Source organism: Lissotriton helveticus, chromosome 11 (genome assembly GCF_964261635.1).
Source record: "Lissotriton helveticus chromosome 11, aLisHel1.1, whole genome shotgun sequence".
NCBI classification, from domain to species: Eukaryota; Metazoa; Chordata; class Amphibia; order Caudata; family Salamandridae; genus Lissotriton; species Lissotriton helveticus.
Genome location: NC_136072.1, coordinates 842,861,528 through 842,885,930, shown reverse-complemented (window position 1 = coordinate 842,885,930; position 24,403 = coordinate 842,861,528). Strand labels below are relative to the sequence as shown.

The 24,403-nt window shown below is 42.5% G+C and overlaps 1 protein-coding gene across 1 annotated transcript in view; it reads right to left on the bottom strand.

Moving 5' to 3' along the window:
• The window catches only part of SLC35E4 (solute carrier family 35 member E4), a 126,948-nt gene extending 103,829 nt beyond the window's left edge, over positions 1-23,119 (bottom strand). Inside the window, exon 1 of the mRNA XM_078667068.1 lies at positions 21,961-23,119. Within this exon, the coding sequence (XP_078523194.1) occupies positions 21,961-22,594 (634 nt within the window). The 5' untranslated portion in view covers positions 22,595-23,119. The remainder of the gene's footprint in view (positions 1-21,960) is intronic.
• Positions 23,120-24,403: the final 1,284 nt, after the last annotated feature.

Below are 24,403 nucleotides of genomic sequence, written 5' to 3'. Positions count from 1 at the left end.
TACTTGTAGTCCTGACCTGAGCAGCGTTTCCACCGAAGATTACCAGCCTACACTCCACGACTGTTCCGTGGGCTGGTATTTTGTGATTCCTCTTGGTCCGTTGGCCTGTGGGTCCCTGTAAAGGCAACTTTAACTTTCAGTGGGCTTTCCTGGCTGCTCCAGGCGTGCCCTGACTCTCCATTGCTTGGAGAGTCCCCAGGACCTTGCTGGTCCTCACTGAAGCATCTTTTCTCTGACTGTGTGGGTTGCAGTTGCGAAAGGCTTGTTGATGTTCAATCCGGATACTGACCCCCCAGCACTCGTCATCCTTCGTGGGACAGCTCGCCTGCGGACTTTGGTCATCCTCGACGTCTACTGGTCCCCGTGGCTGCTGAGTCCAGCTTCACCTCTTCTCACCTGAAGCACCCGACATCAGTGGACATTCGTCTACCTAGCCCCTGGTCACCCTGAAGTGACCCAGGATCTGCCCCCTCTGCTTTCAGGTTCTTCTCAACCCCGATCCAGGCTTGGATCACACCGCACACTTTTCCTCTTCACGGCAGCAGCACTTTTCAGCATTACGCCATTGAAAACTATGAAGATTCCCGACACCACTTAACACCTATGCACCCGGCTTCCCTGGGTGAGGTAAGACGGGTACTCCAGTACTCACAAGGGTGCTCGCCTTAGAACCTTCTAAGTTTGATAGGATTTGTTTAAAGTCCTCTCCTAAGTGTCCTTAATCTTTCAAATTCCAACAGCAACTTTCCCATAGAGTTGTACGGAGCTCGGGCCTGTGTTCTCACGCTGCACACCTCTTCCGTGGGTCCCCTGTGTCACCACCTTGGGTGGTTCCTTGGGGTCCCAGCGATTCTATGTGCTCTAGGCACTCTGTCAAGTCAAGTCATTGTTGTTATACCACTTTCTTACTATATGGTTTGGTCTCCCCCAGGAGCCCACTGTGTATTGTGCTATTTATTGTTGTTCTAGTGATTTAATATTGAGTATCTTGTGCGTCTCATAAAGAGATTAGTAGAGAGTGGTTAGTAATAAATACATATTTTTATAATAACACTTGTGTGGTTCTCCCTTCATTCGGTCATTCAGGAGGTTATGATCTGGTAAAACATTCTGATTTACATTCCTTCGAGATTTTGCTCTCCATAGCTACCACTAGGATAGCTTTCAATTCATTCGGTCATTCAGGAAGTTATGATCTGGTAAAACATTCTAATTTACATTCCTTCGAGATTTTGCTCTCCATAGCTACCACTAGGATAGCTTTCAATAAAGGTTGTCTTTAACCTAATCATCAATAAAGGTCGTTTGGACTGGTGCAAGGTGCCCACTTTAATTAGTAGACAGCATATACCAGGCCAACTTCTCACAAATACTACTCGTTATTTTGATGTTGAACATATACTGATGTAAAGTGCTCTGATGCTCTCAGGTCTTGCCAGCACTATATGAAACTTCTTAAATAAATAAATAAACAGAAAGGACCAGAGCATAAAGTACTTCTACCACCATGGCAGCAACAACAGGACCCTACTGCGGTTGAATAGTGAAGCACAGGATTAAGGCCTTGGTGTACCCTTTGCACTTGTGGTGTCTCATCGAGAAAAATAAAACGAGCAGTGGCAAAAAGGCAATTGGAAAGATTTTAATGTACTAACGTATGTAAACAAAGGCAGGAACAAAAATGCACTGACTAATTATCCTTCGTACCTATGCATACTTTCTTTTTCTGTCCCTTTTAAGCCTGTGCCCTGTTCTTATTCCCCAACCTCGTGGTGCCATTCAGCAGGTTACACAGTGTCAGTAAACAAACACTCTGTGCAGAGTTGTACAGGCCATGACCTCATGGTTCTACCAATCGTTGCTTAAATGCATGCAACAAAATACAACAGAGCACATAAAAAACTTTACCACTTTCCACCTGCTTTAAACAGCGTGTTATACAGCGCAAGACTTGAGGTCAGGTGCCTGCGGTGAGTCATGTAATTGTGACAGATATTGGCTACTTTACCTGGAAACAAGGTCTGTATTTAGGAGAGAGGGTTAAGACTCAGCCAAGTATGACTGAGGGTAAGCCTAGCTGGAAAGATTCTAAAGTTATATTTTTGAGTCATATCTCTGAATACAAAGAGGCAAGTCAGCCGTGGTACACTCAGTATTTTCCTAAACACTAAAATCTGTCAGCAACTTAAAAGCAGTGCCTTTTTGGGCGTTTTCGGGAAAGTCTTTTTTCCGACCCAGCCTTCATCCGAGTGCTATACATTCAACAAAGTATTCATGGATGAGATGTGATGGAATTAATGCATGAACCTTAGAAAGCACAAGTCGGGCATAAGGGAGCGCCAATCCCTGCTCAATGTTTCCGACTTGTGCTGTCTGGGTTTCATGCGTTAATTAATGAGAAGAAATTCCGAGTTGTGTGTTTTCAACTTAAACACGTCAAACGTATGAGTCAACCCCTGGAATCTATGGCTCATCGTCTTTCTTAGAAACCTCAGCACCTCACATGTTGCTCCTGCTGGTGCTGGTCAAGAGACCTCGGGGCAACTAATGCCTTCTTTTATTTTTGGCGTGCTGACGTTAAATAAATGTGTCAAAAAATGTTTAAATCTACATACTTTTGTAGAAGGCTTTAAATACAGTTGAAAAGAGTTAGGGAGGTACTTGTTTAGTCAGTTTTCGTTGCACCACTAACATTTCTTACACCACCACCTCTGTGTCTCCATTATTGGCAGTGCTTAATTTGTAAAATATGAAGTGCAGGTGCTCAATTTTTTTTAGGAGACCACACCCACTTTACCTGGCTCCACCTACTTCCTCCACTGGCTCCACCCACTTATTTGTCTCCACCCACATTCTCAATTGGCACTGTTGAAAGCCAGATGTAATACCCGGTCTGAATTTCAGCAAGGGAGTCTTCCTCAAATAAAGGTTCTTGATAGGAGGTTCCCCCACTCGAGAAAATTTTGAAAAAATTGAATTCAAAAAGTGCATTTAAAACACAATTTAAGAATACATTGGCTGAAATGACTAATGCACTGAAAGGGGACACTATAATTACTACCTTTTTGGCTCCCGTCTTCCTATTGTTTATGCCTACGCTCATAAATTTAATGGCATCAAAATGCCATGGCAGAGCTACTATGGAGGGTTGAGTGCTGGCAGTGAAGCAATAGCCATGTAGACAGAGGCAGAGAAAGGACTCACAATGTGAAGAAAGGAGAGAGAGTGTCAGGCAGATGGTACAGGGCATGTGAAGTTGGGAGTCAGGGATGGTGCTAATTTTGAACAAAAAAAAATACAGGAGTTTGTCACAATATGGTTTTGATGCACAGGGGTTGTACTTCTGGGCATCTGGATTAGACAGTTCTTAAAAGAGGCTGAAGGTTTCTCTTATTCAGTCAGACCTGTTAGATTAATTTTGAAAATTAAGACTTTTTGGCTCTCTTTATGGCACTTTGGAGGCCTTACAGGTATCTCTTAGAGTGGGGCTATCTTCAGTCAAAATAGTCTTGTGCAGCTTGCATTAGAGGTCGAGACTGGTTTGTTTCATATCTACTGTCACCACATTGGACCGTTTTTTGTGGGTTTAATGCCAAATTTAGTATTTCTAGTTTTGGATGGGGCCAACCTGACAGAGAGCAGTGATTTATGGCGGTATAGATTGTCCAGTAAGGCTTCAGTGTCATCCTAGTTGAGAAAGTTAGTTGTAACAACATTCTGTGTGTCCTCAAGCTCCTCTGTGCTGACATATCTGTAACAACTGCATGAAATAATCGCATATCTTTCTTTCTAAGAAATGCAAGCAATTCTACAAACTTGTGTCTTAGTCTGTTCATGTATATCATATGGAAACATCTGGTATCAATGGTACACGTGTGATCAAGACAAACCTAAAAGGTAGCTAACTTAAGATGTGCTGAATGCTAATCATAGTGTATGTGACATTTATGTTTTTGAAAGGCATAAAGGAGCTTGTTAAATTGAGGTTAATGATGACAAATGTAACAAAATAGGCCCTTACTGGCTCCCTCCATGGTCATTATTTGCAGCCCATCACAAGACATATGTTATTTACTCTGTATCAAAGTTCGAATGCCATAAAATATATATTCCACTTTAACTTCAATACATAGTGTTTGAATCAATTGAATATTTGAATTGAGGCCTGGGAATGTTTCCTGGCGTTACATCGGGGGTTACACCATCAGCATTGGTTTTTATTAGTACTCAAGACTTTACATTTACCCACATAAGGCTGATTTATGAAGAAGTTTTGCTGTCAAAAAGGTTGGGATTTTCAAAACGGAAACACAAATTATGGAGGTGAGAAAAGGAAAAAAACATTATTGAAAGGAAAAGGGGAGAAAGGGTGTCTAAGGGAAGGAAACCCCATTTATGTCAGCCTCAGCGAACTGGAAATAAGTTTTGTATTATTCCTTTGGCACAAATTCAGAAGCCATTTTTTGTTTGTGGAATCACTTTAAAACCCTATTTTATCATTAGCTATTAAAAAAGGTTTCTTGAGCACCAACTCCCCTTTAAACCTTTAGGGATGGTGTCCTGTTTCGCTCACTGGCGCCTTACAGGGATGGTCAAAGAGGGAGATATTTTTATTTTCTGGATACTCCCTTGTATAGCATTGATAAGCAGTGCGACAAGGTATCACAGGTGCGCAGTGTGATAGGCTGGCACCAGAGGTAACCACAAGGAGCTTGCACCAGGGAAGTGCAAGGACCCATCCTCACCCTACACTTCCCATCGCTCTGTTTCTATCTTTCTTTATCGGGCTCGTAGCCTGAGTGCCCGAGATCATAATTTTGCACATAAATTCAATACCTCGTTCCAGCATTACACCAATTAAATCCTTTGTCGTTGCAACGAATTGTCCCGTCACACTGTGCAAAACGAACTTGTTTCACCCAGCGACAGCCGCACACCAAAGCTTCCAGAATAAACTGATCAACCCCTTCATTGACTTTAAGAGACATGAACATTTCAAAATAAACAGATGCCATCTTTCACATGGCCCCGAAGCAGCTGCGGTCAGAAAACATCTACAAATAAGCAGATTCCACTGTGAAAGCAGAGTTGGTTACTTACTAGGTTTACTGCCTTTTTCATAGCTGCCAAGGTTTCAGATTGCTTATGTGTGGCATTTCCATAATTTCAGTCTAATTATGAGTGACATTCAACAACTATGAGTGACACTTTCTAGCGAGCAATATCAAGCAATGAAGATGGGGGAAACAGATAAATATCAGAAATAACACCAATCATAGCTGACAAGTTTTCAGATTCATTGTGTGTGATATTTAAATGGTTTCAGAAGGAGTCAGGAGTTAATGTATATTGTAGTAAAGTGTATGTAGCCAAAAATGGTCTGGTAATTTTTAAACTGGAGACAGCAATGTGATTTGTCTGTGGTACTGTAAGCAAGTGTAGTGGAGCAGGTGTGAAATGTAGGGTGTGAGGAGAATGCCACTATGTTTGGTTTTACTTAAAATAATAGATTTCTACCCAAACTAAACCTTTAAGCAACATTAGGATAATGAAGGTCTGAGGGGAAATAATAGCGCTCAGCTCCGGGTCCCAGCAGTGGCTTTAACTGCTTATAAATATACAGAAAACACAGGCCTCTGCACTGCATTGGCGTAAAGTAAAAGCCAACTGAAAACACATTCAGGAGAGGGAAACCTGACCTATATTGCAAGGCACAGGCCCCTGCACCACAAGAGCTGTAACAAACAGTACTGCATTCTTTTTTTTAAAAAAAAACGTTCCTACCTGACACTGAGAACAGTCGAAACAGCATAAGCACATTTAAAGCGTTGGTATTTTTACTTGCGGTAAATAATGTGACACTTGGCAGGGCTGTTTTTTAAGAGGAATGCTGCTACACACTGCATGACACACATGCTGCTTCTTCAGTTAATGGTTCCGGACTACTGGTGCGTAGTGCGTGCCGTGCGTGCCTCATGACGCGACGGCTGGCTGGCGGCAAATTAAATTTTAAACGGTTATGTACGCAGCACTGCGGGGTTCCACAGGACTAAACGAAATCCAGCCCCCACCGGCAACACTGACGGGAGGCATAGATTTATTATCGCTCAGCTCAGCTCTTCAGCAGAAGGAGTTGTTTCACAATAAAGTACGTTGTCTAACTCTACGCACGTTGTGTAGTCATTGATGTGCGTTCGCCCTGACAGCTAGACCCGGCTCTTATAAATAAGTGCCGGTGCTAAGCACCGGCAAGCACCGGCACAAATATTCCCAAACTATCAGTATTTTTCATTGCTCATATGTTCCAGAAAAAAACAAATATCGTCATGAACATCGCATATCACATTGAAAGGCAATATGGACCACCGATTATCCCCAAGAAGGTACTTGAAAAAATGAGTGTCTGTTCCTATAAATATGAATATCAAAAAAACATTCTTTGCCCAGAGACTATCAATAAATTATTTTCTAATCTCGCTATAGCCCTCTACCTCGATCTCTGCCCCTACGTCTAATTCTTTCTAGACCTCTAACTCCATGTCTCTGTGAAGCAGTTTCAGGTTTCTCTTTCTCTCTCCAGGAATCTCTTTTTGTCACTCTGGAATGGATCTGGTACCTATTGACAGAGTCCAGAAGGTCTCTTGGCTTGACTCTAGGTTGAAAGTTTGAAATTAAATGTCTGAGAAAGCCAAAACTTCGAAATGGAAATCGAGACACAAACAGTTAAAAAATAAATACAATATGTGACTTTCAGTTGGTTGCAAAGCCAAAAGTTTAAACATATTTAAATTGATAATTTTTTTGTTGAAGTGTTGGGGTTGATTTTAAAACTTGAGTCACTTCTACCAACAACACCTACATGCTACTTAGACTGCATGATGATTTTGCACTGTCAATGGCCAGGTTCAGGAGTGTAGTCTACTGAAGCATTTGGGGTGTCTTGGCCCACAAGCATTTTCTACAAGGCAGAAGTTCTGATAGTTTCTGTACTTTGAACAAGGAAGTTTGGCCAATACTGATGGGCGGCCTCCTCTTCTGTTTTCTTCAGCCCGCACTCCTCGGGCCATATTATCGAAAGTGCCCCAAGGGTGCAATTTCCATGTGTCCCCACTTTTTCCTCCTCCGGGACCGTTAAGCACTACAGAAATGGCACCGGACACTTGGGGAGCCCCTTCTGTAATACTGATCTCACAGGTGCTAAACGTGAACTAGCATGAATCTGAAGGGGGCATTACCTCGTTTGTATGGGGTGTGGGGCAAAGCAAATGAGAGAATCCTTTGCACCCACCCAGTATTACTTACGTGGGTGCTGAGGAAAAGCGGCGTTAGCAGACACAGTGACTGTTCCACCTAAAGGGTGGATACATTCAGTACACTCCTTACAGTGCCCTTTGGGAAGGGGAAAATATAAGTGTCCTAGGGACACTTCAGGTAGGCCCCTGCAGGCAGATGCAGTAATTCACTGCACCAGGCTTCATGGGGGTGGAGTGGGAGGCCTGTCTGACGCTTTGCAATGAAGTTTGGATTGCCACCTTCAGTGAAAAGTGGACCAGCGGCTTCGCTAGCCTATTCTCCTTTCACAAATGCCTTGTTAACAGCAAAGGCACAGGTTCTTGCTTGGATTAGAAAAAGTACATTTTGCACTGATGTGGTTTACTATCCCAGTCCATGTCTGATGCACATACTTAATTAAGTGTGGGTCGCAGTGCTGAGTGGGACAGTACGCAGTATACATAATGTGGCCACTGGTTTTCAAATATGATCATACTGAACACCCACAGCAAGATTCCAGCTATGTATGCTTTATTATGCTTTTTTACCATATCTGTCCTCAGAAAGATCATTTCTGCCGTTTTTAGTGGCACACATTTTTTTATGGCATATCACTCATCCTCTGGATTGCAGAAATTCATTTAATATGGGCTTGTCAAACTCCAGATCTTCCACCATTTGGCTGAGAGTCTATTTCTTGGTCTTCTATGTGAGATCCTGTCTCTCAACATACTAGGAAACTACACTTGATGTCTATGCTAAAGGTGTATTCTGATCGCCGTATGCACTGGATTTCAGACACGTGGGTGTATTGGAACTGCTTTTCTGCAATCTAGAGCACAGATATAACTTTCAACAGAATGTTAACATTATGTTTCTTTTGCTCTAGGATAATGATACAGATTTTCCACTCAACTTGGATTCTATAAGTGTTTTTGTATTGGCCTCTAAATAGTGTAGTAAATAAAGCGAAACATGATCCTCTCCCATATGCCCGTAACATTCGTTCATGTTAGGTGTGGTTAGCGGAGAAATTTTACAATCATCAAAAAAACAAAAATTTCATAAGATATTGACCAAGAACGTTTCAAGATAATTCTTTCATACACCAAAGCAACAATTTGGAATTACCTAGCTTCGGATCTTTATACTCAATCCTAACATTCCAAAAACATTACTGTTTTGCACCTTACTTGGTGACAGCGGACTTTTCCTTCCATTCTTTTACAGCTTACTATCTCCATCCCACTTCCTCCATTTCACCTCTGTACCTTAGGAGGGAAAGTTAAAGCAAGATGCCCAAAAAGCTATAGGGGAGTGGTGCTTTAAAGTAAAGAGAGCTAGGCAAGAAAATGATAAGTGGCAAAAGCTGAGTATTAAGAAAAATGGCAATACAGTGCAACCAAATATATAGAAATCAAAAATGAATAGCAACAAAAAGACTAAAACTTCAATACAAGTTTCAGAGTAATTAGACTAAAAACTGGTGGATTTTTAGTCCTACAGTGCATACATGTAAAAGGGTAGCGTACTGACGAATGAAACAAAGGTTGGACTGAAGAACATTAAGTGACTAATGCAAACGGCAGGACCCAGAATATAGAGCATGAACAGTATATTCACTGAGCAACTTAGCCATAGGGAAATTCTGGTTATTATACTATGATCACATGCGAACCTATGTTACAAAACAACCCTACACACTTACTGAAAACACTTCAGTTTAAGGGACATTAAGGGTACAGCTTAAAGAGTAAACATCATTGAAATGTGCTGGTTAGCTTGCAAAAATAACTCAACCCAACGGACTACTCATGACCTCAGACATGACATCACAAATTACATCTCTAAAAACATCCAAACTTTCTGCCCTACACTGTGCAAGCTGCATACAGGGAAAACAGCACAGTTTGAAGGAAGGTGTACAGTACATGGTCTGAAGATATGGCCTAGTTCAGCCAAGTACTCCATAAAAGGACACACAGAATATATATGACATGATTTGCCACCACACCTTCCATGTTGCAGGGGCAGAGGGGATACTTGTGTGAACATCACTCAGTGCATAGTTTTTGACCGGGTTTTTGTGCACTGAATTGAAGGGAATCGAAGAGTACATATAAAACGACCTGGGACCAAGATCTTTATGTAGCATGCCCTTTTGTGTCATTTTTGCACGATACATACATGGATCATTGGCACACAAACCATGAACTACATCATCAATGTTGTTGATATCATTGATTAACAATTCATGATGTCATGCGTGAGGTCACTAGCAGAATACTGGGCAGGGAGCTAAGGTTGTACAGATAATTGTATTCTATTGTATTATAATTGCATTTATATAATGATTTTAAGCCCTTACAAGGCACTGAAGCACATTAGCGGATGGATAACATACCGTGTATAATCACTGTAGAGCATCAGAACTGGCAAATATTTGAAATTTTACTTTTCTGGGTCATAACCGGAACATCCCTTCATTAGCAACTTTTCAGACCAAGTGGCGGGTTTTTAATGACACAGGTTTCTATGTGATCTTGAGAAACAATATCATTTTAAGAGCTTTTTTATCAGCATCCTGTCTCTTTTGGTGGGGGTTGGAATGATATCCTTTGTTTATTGCTCACAGTGCCCACCTAACATGAACTATGGGCATTACACATGCCAAACGCCATTGAACTTAGCACCTTTACGGTGTAAACTGTGACCATTCTATGTACCCAGTGTCATAGCCACTGCCATATCCTTTGTACAGTACCCATAACCGCAATATCTGCAGTACACGGTCTATGCCCATACAATGCAGACCTGGTCACTGAGCTTGAAAACAATGAGATCTGCGAAGTGAGAGGACGACCAAAGATTGGCATTTGAGTGCTCATAGGTACTCAGGGAAATAACGATGAGGCATTGTGTGGGCATACATGCTTTCAGTTACGGATTACCAAATAGGCAAAGTAGGCACCGGCCTATGGGGGCCCGCGACAACGGATCAATTGATAACAACATGCAGCTTGTTTAATGCCCTTGTTCTAAAGTTGATTATTGAAAATGTAATTTATGTATATTTATGTATATTGATTAGCTGATTCGATATACCTATTTAATTCTGTTTTACTATTTTTGTAATGAAATGTTATGATGTTTTATGTAACCCTATGGTGTTTATCTATGTATTGTTGACGCTTTTATGGTTTTAAACAAAATCGAATAAAGCTAACTGAACAGAACAGATAACAACATTCATAATATTTAATGTTTAGTTTTGTGTAATAAAATTGGTTTATTAAAATTGTTGGTTGGTAAAATTAAAAACGTATTAGGAGATCATTTACGAGGTGGGACTCCTATTTCGACTGCCTAGGGGCCTCCACGTGGTTTAATCCGGCACTGGATGCGCTGCAGTAATTGCATGGGGAGCGTAGGCTTTGCTCAAACCCTGCCCTGCATGTATTGTGTACAGGGCATGGACTTTGATCATGCCATGTAGGCAGTGCCCAGGCTCCCTGTATTTCTGTATTACTGTTTGAAGGCCCTCCATACTGCAAACCACAGTTATCCGAGTGTTCTCTAAGCATCATAAGTGAGAACATTGTCTAGAAATATGAATATGAGTGCACATACAACAGTTCAGGGTCTTCCCATCATCAATACCCTTTTAATAGTATTTTCGACTCCAGCATGCAACAGCCTGGTGCCACCAGGGGAGACCTCTACCCACCTTTCCGCTTCAGGGCCCAGATATAAAATGGATAACCAAGTTCACAGATTGGGATTTTTGCTCAGGGCTCTCAATATCTACCCATGCAAAATAGTTCAGCTCCTCTCGGTTAGTTAAATGGGCAGCTCGGAGTCAAAATAAAGACCCGAAAACGCATTTATTGATTCAATTGACAGTCCCTACACATGATTTGACTCTTTCTTAAAAGAACAGTTTTCTCCAATCCAAAAAAAGGTTGAAAGATGAAGTAACTCCGACCTTCTGGTCTCAGATTGATGTCCATTTCACCAGGTGTTTTTTACATTTATGCTTCGCAGAAGTTCAGTAAGTTATTAGGATGAGGAATGCTTTAGGAATCCTTTGACTTGCCTGCATGAAATCTTTCACCACCAAACTTACCTGAATGAACCCTTCTTTGTGAAAGTATTTACACATATTCTACCACTAATGTTTAATGAAAGAATGCCTTCTCTCTTCAATATTTTGACCATATTTTCCATACATACTGCTATTTAAGATATTGTGCCTACACTTATATAAGGAAACAACAGCAGGAATCCCACACTGATTGACAGAGACTTAGAAGGTGCCAGGTGGTTGAAAACTAGGTCACAACAAATGTGGATGGCAGTGGTGGCTCTTCCGCATTAATCACCCCACTGCATTAAAGCAGTGCAATGGAAAAAAATGATAATAACGGAAGGTATTATAATTCTATTTTTTGTATTCCAGTTTTCGCCAGGTAAGGGCAGGGGGAGGGGAAGGCTTCGGTCCTGTGACGTTGGGGAGGTGGAGTGGCTGCTTCTGCACCTAAAGTGCACATGACTGTTTAACCGGCAGTCTTGGCCGGCGAAACAGCCATACATACTTTGCACGTTCTCCACCCACTCTGCATTACAGCTTTCATGGAGAACATGCCCAGTCTCCATTTCCCTCTCTGAGCGCCCAACCACGGTGCTCAGATCAATCATGATGCTGCTATCAGCAGCATTGTGATTGGTCAGCGGAGTCTGGAAGCCTGGGTGCTTCCTGTTCCTGGTTCCTTTGAGGAGAGGTGGCAGCTAGCTACGGCGATTAGCAGGTAAGTTTTCTTTTTTTTTATTTCCTAAGCCCACCCTCCATTCCCGCACCTCCGGCATCGTCCCCTACCAGCCGTCACTGGTGGATGGTGAGTTCAACAAATTCAAGTAAAATATCGTCTTAGCGCAATCAGGTGTTGACCATCCTGTCAAGGGCAATAGCACAGTCAATACAGGACTGTAGTCTAGGTTTACATCAAAAACCTGAGGAGGAAAAATCCTCATAAATGTGTTGCACTGCTGTTGTTGTTAGCAAGAAAGGGGAAATAATATGATGGCTGCAACCACATGGGCCCTCCCTAGAAATGTGGACCAAAGATGCGAATGAGTGTTTGTCGGCTGAGGAAATCCGTATCACCATGGTGCAAAGGGATACCAGATATCCAAAAACACCAAGAATGACAATAAATCTCAAATCTAATAAGCCAATAGGAAAAAGGTGATGACCATCACATAGGACCGTGGGTTGATGTAAATTGTTTTGTAAAGTGAATATAAGCAGCCGTTGATGGTACAGTAATGACTTATAGGTATTGAAAACTATTACCAGATGTATCTGGAAAATGTGGGTTTATTGCAATGTATAGTTGTCGCTCTCTCGCATGTATATGCAATGAAATGGAATTGGTATGGGGAAAAAGAACTGTTAGAAATATTGGCTCAATGCATCTTATCTTTATAATCTCCTCTTAAATGTCATTCCTTTTTTTTTTTACCACCCAATTTTGGTACTTAGTCACATTTATGAGTAGTTGAACCAGTCACCTTTTTCATCAAATTACGCTTTGCTTTCCTAATTTTTTTTAAACTATTATGAATTGCGGCACTCTATGTATGGAATTTTACTATAGGCTTCGGCAATAAGTTCATAGTAATGACATCATAGCTGTAATGCTTTAAGACAATAACATCACAGCTGACCTTTAAAAGAGAAGTGGCCCTACAACAAATGTCCGGCTGTTAAAGAAGTGTTCACAACGGTCCTACAATAGCTTTAAAAAGGGCAAATATATCCAGAAATATTTTTTTTAAATTGCTTTGCAGTAAGAATTTATTATTAATTATTCTGATTATTTATTGCAATAAGTAAATGTAAACCCAGCTGTCTCGCAATTAGGCAATGACATTGCAGCTGTTCTAAAATGAGAAATTTACATCATCAAGGGAATATAAAAACACTCCCTGAGTTTGAGGAGGATGTACAAAACCATTAAAGCAGACAGGCTCTGCCTGGTCCTTCACCTAGAAATGGCATTCTAGCTATGGAACTAATAGTTGTGAAGAAAGATTGGGTTTGGGTAAAGGACAGGAAGAAATGGCGCTCTAGCAGGTATGATTATAAGTTAGATGTGTAACTGCTCAGATAGCACGGTGCAAACAGGTCAGGGGAACAAACCCAGACAGTAAACAGCCCCTGTATAGGTAACGGACATGTCCCATACCAAACAATTGAGTACAAGTCATGTGCACACTGAAGTATCTCCATAAATGAATCCAAGATACAGGAAGGTAGATTAAGTGAAGTTTAATCCAGGAATAAAGATCCCATCCACATACAATGCCAGCAGACATCAACTGACTGATATTAGAACATTCCCATGACAACACAAAGTGACTTAGCTAGTGACATCCTTAGATTCTATTAAAGCTGCAGTGTTAATTATCACACACACGTATCAAATTTCTTGGTTCTTCTGTCAGAACCAGATAAGTTAGACAAAGTTCAAGTAAATGAGGTCGGGATTACAACTAGCTAGTTGTAATTTCGTATATACTGATCAAGATTGAACTATAAACTAACATTTAACGTTGCTGGATCTCGACCTCAATTACTTGAACTTTGTCTAACTTAGATGGTTCTGACAGAAGAACCAAGAATTTTGATACGTGTGCACAGGACTTGTACTCCATGGAATTAATAGTTATTAGGCTGAGACGGGAGGGAGTGATTGGCCATTCCCCTAGCCGACAGGACCCATGCAGAGTCTGTGTACGCTGATGACATCTTGCTTTATATTAACGACTTTGGGGTAGGCTATATTAGCATCATTCAGACCATTGAAGACTTTGATGCCACGTTTGGGTTGCTCCTCAATTGGCCAAAGTCTTACTTATTCATTCTATACCCTTGCACCACTCTGACTCATTTGGTCTTGGAGTGGGTGGGGGGTCTGTTAAGTGGGAGGTTACCTCTTTTCATTACTTAGGAATCCATATACCATGGTGATCGAGACCTCCTTGATGGGAACCTCCCCAAAACAATGACTGCCCTTATGTCACTGATGGTTTTTTGGAGATCACTCCTGCGCACAGCTGCATTATCAAAAATGGTGATATTTCCCTGCCTCCGCCACCACTAATCCTAGCTTTCACACAAGCGAGTTTTTTCTGTGAGGTGGACACATTTCTGTGGAAGCTCACATAGCACAACAGCCAGCTCAGGATCGCACAATTCAAACTGTGTCTCCCGGCTAAAAGAGGCTTTGGGGCCCCAAACTTTGAACATTTCTTCTTGGCAGCTCAGTTCCAATGGGTTTGCACTGGTTATCGAGCCTCTCACTGGAGGAGGCCTGCTCTGATGGTCGAACACTGTGTCTTCATAAAAGTCATGAGCTTTTGCTCCTAGACACTAAGTTCAGGCGAGGCCGACCTCGCTTTTCACATACAGCGATGCTGCTACACTACTGAATACTGAGAATGTTATCGCTTATGCTCCACCATACCCCTGCTTGGCTTGCCTAAACATCAGTGTGCTTCGCCACCAGTGACCTACGGCATTTAAAGGATGTAAATATTACTACCATGTGTGATCTAGTTCAGGATGGCCATCTCCTACCCTTCTACTCACTTAAAGACCAGTTTGACATGCACATAGAAATCGTTGTAGCCCATTGATTTGTTTGGGACTCAAAAATAGAGAAGGCATTCCATGATAAGCAGTGGGCTAAGGCAATCGTGTATCCTCAAATTTGTCCACATAAGGTTAAATTGAAATATATTCAATTTAACACTTTACACTGCGCTGGTTTATCCCCGACAAAAATCAACAAAATGTTTGTCTTTGGTGGCATACTCGTCTGAAGTAATGGGACAACTGGCAGACATCACTGGTCTACTCAACTTGAATTCTTGGGAGGTCTGCGCTTACGAATTGTGGAAGACATCCAGAAAGAATAGGGTGACTGATCACTGCTTAGCTCTTTCCTTGTTGACAGCCAAGCGGGCAGTCTCTATGAAATGGAAATCTGCGGCTTCCATTTTCAGGGCCTGGCGTCAAGCCACCATACAGGGGACTGAGGCGGAGCAAGGACACGGGTAGAGGAGAGGCTAGACACCCAATCTCCAGAGACTGAGATGACTTCTTCTCAAGCCTGAAGGAAGAACCTAAAGCTGGCAGACTACCACCATAGACACTTCCAAGTTGCCTGGTCCTGGGTACTGATGAAATTATTGCCTCTGGTGCAAATATCAATTTTTTAAAGGATTGTGTAATTATTGACAGTACTCCTCCCACTCTCTCCAAGTCAAGCCAAGCTCCTATCAGGCCGAAGCATCTCTGATAGCCGCAGACCGATGTGATTGGCGCCGTTCTGATGATTTCATATCGCACTGCTTTAGTAATCTCTGCGTGCCTTCCACCCCTGGTTATGTTAGTTGGTTTTAATTCTTACCACTTACATTTAAAGTACTCAGGGCCTAACCCCCTTTAGACGTGTGCAGCCGGCTGTTGCTAAGGCTACCTGGCGTCCCTCTCTCTTTGTCAAGGCCTACATTGCTAGTACTGCAGGTGATAGCTGATTTACTGATGTTTGCATGAGGCCTAGTATGCAAATGTTGTACTATTATTACAACACGTTCATATGTAAACTGTTCTATGGTAATTTCAAATGTCAATAAAGATTGCTTTAAAAAACAAGGCAACAAGAAAATGATCTCAGCTGACCTCCTGCAATTAGACAAGTTGGAACACAGGTGTCGTGCAGCAGACAACACAGCTGTCCTGCACTGGGTAATTTGAATGATAGCTTCCCTGCAGTAAGTAAAAGACTGCCCTAAAACAAGACAATGACATCCATAAATAACAAAAGAACATCACAGCTCTTTACAATACGGTATTATATCTCAATATGTCCTGTAGCTCTCCTGCAATGTGGAAATGGTATGGCTGCTGTCCTGCACGATGTAAAATACATGAAGACTGCCCTGAAATAAGACAGTGACATTATGAAATAACACATGAACAAAATGAAATAACAAATGAATGTGAAATAAAAAATGAACATCACATCTGTCTACTATATGAAATGACAACACATCTGTTCCTGTTCTGCACAATGTTCAATAACTCCGGCAAAAGGTAAGTGACATCACAGATATTTTTACAATAACGCCTCATCACAATTGTTCTGTAATAAAAATGGCGTTGCTACTACTACAGAACATCACAGACAACTGCTCTGTATAACAGACAATTCCCCTTGCGGAGGGAGCAATAGAATATCTGGCAGATTCCAGACTCTAATATCCTAGTGTGAGCCTTACAGATCTACTGAGGTGTCACTAATATTTAGAGTTATGCGGCTATTTCGAGTTTGACTCCAGAATTAAGGCTCTGACCTGCTATATAGAAGAATGTAGCTACCATCACTTAAAACGAGGCTTTTCTAACTTCAAAATGCGTAACATCCTATTAAAGTGAATGGAATTGAACGGATTATTTTGTTGTGTTGGATTACCTCTGATCTGCAGGGGGAGTTTCCGGATGTAATGACTGCCGCAGCTTTTTTTATTTAAAAAAAAAACAAAAAACTTTCACGACAGTTACTTTCTTGGGACTGGCTTATGAGCAAGTTATACTTGATTCTGGAGGATAACAGTAGGAAACCGGTCTTGTTTGGTTCTAAATATAGCTGGAATGAAACTTGGAGACATCATAGATTCCCTAACTCTTATGAGATAATGTACATTTTCAACTGCTAAATGTTCCTAATGTTTTTGAGCTTCAGTGCCCTTTACCTCTGACCCAAAACAAAAGGCGAGTGTCTGTCACGTGGTATATTTCATGATCCTTGTAATAGTACAATTGCTACCCAGAAACAAGCAGCATTTATATCTCTGCAAGCCCACTGATTTTAAGGCCCAGGGTTTACCTGCATTCTTTTGTTTACTTTGGAGCTGCTGGGGCAGTGATTTATTTCAGTGTGCTTCCTTTAGCAAGTGAATTGCAAAAAACACAGTTGATGGACAGAATGTAGAACAATGTCATACATTCACCCCAGTACAAGGATCTGGGCCTAAATCCATCGTTTTTTGCACTCCACATCCACCCTGGGTTAGACACTGGCTATATGCAAATCAGCTCTGACCCTGTGCCTCATGGGAACAGTCCAGTCCGAACTACCAAGGCATGTCTTTCACAGACCGGAATCAAGCATCCAAGGACTGGTTTCTGGCTATCAGCCTTCATCAGCCTGGATAGCTTGACTCCAGTGGTGTGGAGAGCCTGGGACTCACGTCTGAGCATACCCAGCCCACTCGGGGTGAAAATTGCAAAAAACACAGTTGATGGACAGAATGTAGAACAATGTCATACATTCACCCCAGTACAAGGATCTGGGCCTAAATCCATCGTTTTTTTGCACTCCACACCACCCTTGGCTAGACACTGGCTATATGCAAATCAGCTCTGACCCTGTGCCTCATGGGAACAGTCCAGTCCGAACTACCAAGCCTTGTCTTTCCCAGACCAGAATCAAGCATCCAAGGACCGGTTTCTGGCTATAATGCCAGAAACCGGTCCTCGGAAGCTTGTTTCCGGTCCAGGGAAGACATGGCTTGGCAGTTCGGGCTGGACTGTTCCCATGAGGCACAGGGTCAGACTGATTTGCATATAGCCATGTCTGAACTGGGGTGGCAGAGTGGGCTAAAGAACGGTGATGGATTAAACCCAGATCTTTTGACTGGGTGTGAGTGTTTGATTGGTTCAGATGCTCCGTCCATCACCACCCCCTTTTGTACCGCTTTTGGCCGCCATAAGTGTGGCAGGGTATGCTCAGACGTGAGTCCCTTGCTCACTTTGCCACTGGATTCAAGCAAGCCGGGCTGAAGAAGGCTGTAATGCCAGAAACCGGTCCTCGGAAGCTTGTTTCCGGTCCAGGGAAGACATGGCTTGGCAGTTCGGACTGGACTGTACCCATGAGGCACAGGGTCAGACTGATTTGCATATAGCCATGTCTGAACTGGGGTGGCAGAGTGGGCTAAAGAACGGTGATGGATTAAACCCAGGTCTTTTGACTGGGTGTGAGTGTTTGATTGGTTCAGATGCTCCGTCCATCACCACCCCCTTTTGTACTCCTTTAGCAAGTGAAGCCGAACTCGAGTGACATTTTCCAGTGTTCCCGCTCTCACAGCGAGTGGAGCTCTTGCCATGCTTTAAGGCGCTATATTATGTTGTAATTGGATTTATTTTACCGCTTATAGAGATGTTTTAAGGCATGGGCAAAGTGGGCTCTGGACCAAGGCCCCTACCTTTCTAGGGGTCCCATCATTAAGCTTTCAGGACAGTCCCAAACAGTGGCATAATGCAAAATGATGGAGTCCCCTACACTATATGAAAAGGGGCTTCCAGTCTCCAATTTCTCATATATAATCAAAGGCTTTGCACTGAATGAGGCCGCCTTAAGGACTGGGGTCCCCTTGAATGTTTGGGGGCCATTAAAGAGGATTGTCAATGATCATACCATAGTTGCTGAGGACTTGAACATGGATAATAAATTCAGAGTTGTTCCGAGCAGAGGGCCCCAAATTATGTTTTACCCTGGGCCCGCAAAATCTTTAAGATGTCCCTGACCACTTGCTACCCCTGATAAAGTGTTGAAACAGTTTATGGTGAGTAGTAGCAGGAGGTTAATCCAGTGGTTATTGATTAGTGTTTGTAATTGGTATTAGTCTTGTGCTCTCAAAGAAATCCTGCCATGCAAATGTTTTCGTTTTTATAGTCAGTTTTATTAATAGGAGGCAGCTGCGGTCATTTGTGGGGGCTAAGTTACTTCATGCAAATAGTTGATGGGATGAATAAATGGGCTACAGGAGTTTAGGTGTTGTTAGTTTGTAGGAATATGCTTCCAAATAAGGAGGGCGTGGTCCATGAAATGAGTTGTAGATGTTTACAAATGTACAATAAACAAAATTAAGCGAGACAGGCATGTTACTTAGCAAAGGCTATACTCAGATTGAGGAGGAATGGAGAGGATGGAGGTAAGGAGGGGGTCTTTGAAAGAAAGAATGAAGAGGGAACAACTGAAAGTATTGGGCCAAAGTCCGATTTTCAGGTAGGGTAGAGCATAGTCGCAGGAGGCTACTTTTAATATCACTGTTAACCTGTGACAACTCTCTCCAGGCAGCGCCTGACATGATATTATTATTTCAGTAGAGATCTGAATGAAAAGCAGTTTAAGCAGGAGGAACATTCCTTTAGGTGTTATATATGCTACAGTGAGCACCAGTATTATATGTGCTGTAATGAGCACCATTATTGGTTGTCATCTGTCAGTTTATGGACACAGAACTCCACAGTAATTGCAGTATGTGATTATTTACAATAGTGAATACTTTATCCTTTCCCTAAATGTGCTGCTCTAAAGAACCTCGAAATTAGGAATTGATTTTGTTAGTTAAAAAGTCTGGAAATGCTGACAATATGTAAGGCGAGATGTGTTACTACAGCCTTATATGGTGCGGGGGTATGGGGTTATCATTGCAGCCAGGCCCTACACCAAGAAGAAAATGCCTTTTTAAAATGTCTCCTAAATCTACCTCCCTCAGCTTCTACTGAGCTAAGACACCGGGAGGTGGATATGACATACCTAGCAGATTTAACCTCTATGCGGCCACTGCTGGTATGGAGATCGATATGGGATAAAGAGGAGATAGATCTAGTAAAAACTATCATTAAAGATTGTTTACTCCTCTTGGTGGAATTTCATCTGTGATGAACATAGGATCGCTATTGCTTCCTCCTCTTCTATTCCCCTAAAAATTAAATTTGATCTCCTTTGGCTCCCCTTTACTACGTATCTTTCTTCCAACTCCCCTAGCTGACTGCTTTACATTTTTTCCCACATGTATACCCGTATTTCTCTCACTCTTCCCCTTCTTCTTTCTTTCCTTCTTTCCTCTGCTCTTCTTTTTCTTTTTTTCTTTTCCCCCTATGTTTCTTTCCTCCTTTCTCTCTCCTTTTCTTTACTTATTTCTCTATTATTACTAATGTCTTCGGCTCCATGTTCTTTTATGATGTTTACCATCAGCTGTGACATATGTATGGTTTTCTCTGTACAACAAAACATCAATAAAAATTTCTTAAACAAAAAAAAAAAAAAGATTGTTTACTCCTCGAAAAAAAATCATGTATCCCGTGGCTAAAATATATTCTGGATACATACAGCAAGTTATTTAATATCCAATTTCTGATAACCCCGGTACAGTGGTCTCCTTAAACAAAAAGGAAATTAAGGATTCATTTTTGTTAAGCAAAAAAGAAAATTGTAAGAGTATCATACAGAAACAATCAATCAATTGAATCCAAAAGAGGCATACAAGATTATTTGATTATAATGAATACATCCTCGCATCGTTATGTGCTGACTAGACTGAGACTAGGCATAGTACATCACCTAGTTGCATTTCCAGTTATGAAAACATGCCCCTTGGATTCTAACCCCTTGCCCCTATGATGAATTTTCTAAACAAAGTACTGTGCATTTCATTCTCTTTTGTAAATTTTACTTGTATTTTAGATGTTTTATCTGAAACCGCTTCTCATAAAACATTATGTAGGATCGCATCATGCTGCTATGAATTTGCTTTTTGCACTGAATGATCTGAGAACTTGCTATCATGTAGCCTTATATATTTAAAAAGCAATTGATGTCAGGAAAGATATTGCTACTATTAATTGACCAAGAAAAGATATATGTGAGACCGCATAATGTTGATATGTCCAGGTACTGTTTTGATTGGTCATGGAACTTGGGATCATACTGTGGTATTAATTTTATAAGATATGTTACCATTACTGTCTTCTATGGTTATGGAACTTGTGACTAATTATACAATTGATTTTAAATGTATATTTTTAATCTATGTAAACGCTTTTATGGTTGTTCTAACAAACAGAATAAAGTATTTGAATATGAATCTAGGTAAAAAGTCAAGAAAAATGTAAGACCAATAATAATATTATATGTATAATAAATATATAAAACGCACTCAAGGCATAAACCACTTTTAGAAGAAACTTTGAAGTGCCTACACAACCAGGAGGCCCTGCGAGCACTTGTGTCTCTGAACTATGCACGAAATAATCTTTTTTTCCCAATAAAAATACTTTGTGTATGCTTGTTTTACATTTTGAATCGAGAATAATAAAATAAAAGCCAATATGCCAATCCATTTGAACTGCCAGGACTCATCAAGACAATGGTGACAGATTACCGTTGACTGTGTTCGCTCTGATTGGCTATACTCAGAGGATTCTCTCAGATTGGCTACACTCCGAAAGTCACCTGGATTGGCTGCACTGACCCACATCTCTCTGGTCATCTACATTTATAGAAATCTCCCTGATTTGCCGCAACATCCCTGACCTTGATGCAACCTTGAAATTAAGAATGATGTTGAGTGAAAGATATTATTGCATGAATATACAATTTATGGCTCCAAAACAGACATGGTGGTTCTTTGAAACTGGGTTACTGCTAGCGGTTCTGTCACAGGCAGCGACTTGAGTAGTGTCCATCTTACCTAGGGGTGATTACCTGGATTTCCCGGCCTGTGGCAATGAAATGAGAAATGGTGAGAGTTATATATGCGGACTGTACTTACTTTGCTGAACAGCTCTTAACCCTCGTAGAAACGTCGAGACGAACAGGAAGAAGCAGCCTGCGAGGTGGAACTGTACCTCTCCCATGATGGTAAAGGAGGCTCCCAAACATATGGGCATCATGGCAGCATATTTGAGTAGGTGGTGTCGGGTGCCCAGCAGCACCCTAGACAGTGCCATGGTGAAGAGTGGCGTGGTAGTGTAGGTCATCTGCGCGAAGGACAGCTGCACGCGGATGAGGCCTAGGTTGCCGAAGGCGATGCTGGCACAGAAGGACACACTCAAAAGGAATACTCTGAGCCTGGCACTGGCAGAGAGAGCCCCACCTTCTCCATCTTTTAGCTTCACCAAACCATACCTAAGTAGAGGCAGGACCACCAGGATGGCAGTGAGCATGTGCAGGGCAGACAGCAGCAGCGGGAACTGAAAATTGTACACGTGGAATATCCACTTGTTCAGACTAGCAATGGTGGTGCCGGTGGCCAACCAGACGAAGACAGCCGCGCAGATGTGCACCCTGGAAGCTTCCACCACATCCCCGGGGGAACCCACTTTAGGCTCAATGGTACCTGCAGGGGGATCACAAGCAGTGAGCGCCATTTTAACCACATCTTTCCTGTTGGGGACAAAACACATCTGGCCCAACCTCGAGGTTTGTGCGTCCCTCCTGTATACGGTCACTCTGCAGCTTGATGTTCATATCTCAGAGGGCTGCAGTCTGTTGTATCCTTTCGGGGGCCAATCGCAATCCTGTTTCAGTACCAGGGCCCTCTCACGTCTGGATCCCATTGATTTTATCTCATGGTGCTGGTAGAATCAACAGCTGTTGGGTGTGTAGCCTGCTCGGGCTGCTGCCGGTAGTTGCTCTCCGGAGACCGGCTCGGGCTGTTGCTGCTGATCCACGTTAGTCAGTCCGTCCTGCCCGGCATCCTGTGGTGAGTGCAGCTCGGTTTCGCTCAATCCTCCCTCTGCGCCGTCAGACAGGGAAGAGGCTGTCAGTCTGGCCCAGCCCTGCCTGTGGCGTATCCTGCCAGACCCAGCCCTGCATCAACACACACCGGAGTACAGACGACAACACACACAGCCGCGCTGCTTACTAATATTGCACGTCGCCACCAGGGAGCTATATTAGGATGTGCGGTCTCGATTTAGACGCTCGGTCACAGAGTGAGGCGTGACCCTGAAACCTGAGCTGCCGCTGTGACTTTACCACTGCCTGGAACATCCCATCCCCACACCCACGGCTCGCGGAGACGGCTGAAGGTGACCCGGGGCTCCGGACAGCCTCTTTGTCCCCTGTCCAAAAGTTTTACACTGTAACTGGCGCCGATCCTGGATGGACTGCTCAAGGTTACCTTACAGTACAACACAATACCGCCTTATTGGCATGACTGAATCTGTCAGTGTGGATAAGTCTCCTACCCACCGCTTTTTGTGTCTCTGACGTAAGACGTCCCAACCTGCTGCAGAGGCACGAGGCGACGCCACAGGGTCAGCTGAGATTGACGTGGCCGCTGACGTGAACTTTTGACGCAATGGCATTTCTCTGCCCACCTACCTTCATTTTGTAGCGTCCTCGTCTTCTTACAGGCTCTGTCAAGTGACGTCATATATGCAGTATCATAGCAGTGTTGGCCCAGGCCCTGATGCTAGCAGCGAAAAACGGTAACACATGGGCACCGTACCTCTTGTGTGTAGTAAAAAAATAGGCATATTTGGATGCATTGAACCCTTCGCACCCTCTGCCCCCCTGCCACCGCACCTGCTGCACTACTTAGTAAAGAAGAGAATAAAAGAAGCAGAACACAAAGGGCTTTAAAATGAGAGAAAGAGATGGCTCAATAAAAACACTCTCCAAATAAAGAAAAGGAAGGGAAGAGGCATATTGTGGCTGGCACGACTGAAGCTTGCCATTCTATTTTTACTGCTGTGCAATGGTTCGATGCTGGAGGCTTTCACCCAGTTTTACAATTCAAATTTAATGACGCTGAGAGCAGCGCTGGATAAAACAAAGGAACAGGCTGTGCAATTCTCTATGTACAAAACTTTGTCCTTCTGGAGTGTTTTTTTCGATCCAATGGTTCCAGCCTGACATGCCTATTTCAACGAGGGCAGGCTGCCTTTCCACCAGGTGCGGCACTTTCACGCACAATAATGTGAAATACACGACCACTGGAATTATGCAGCAATTGAGGATCAAATTATTTGGCAGTGTAGACTAAATTATTTGGACGGAAAAAGCAAAGTATGCAATGTGATGTGGCACATTTTGTGGTAATAATACTTCCTTATTAGGTCGAGCCTGGGCAGCGCATACGCTGCTCTGAGAGCCATGCTGTATTGGAGTATGGAATACAAGCCTGCCCAAAAGACTTGTTAGTCCCTCCTTAGTGCCGCCTTGTGGCTATACTAAGAAATACTTCTTTCATGCTTCTGCAGCATTTG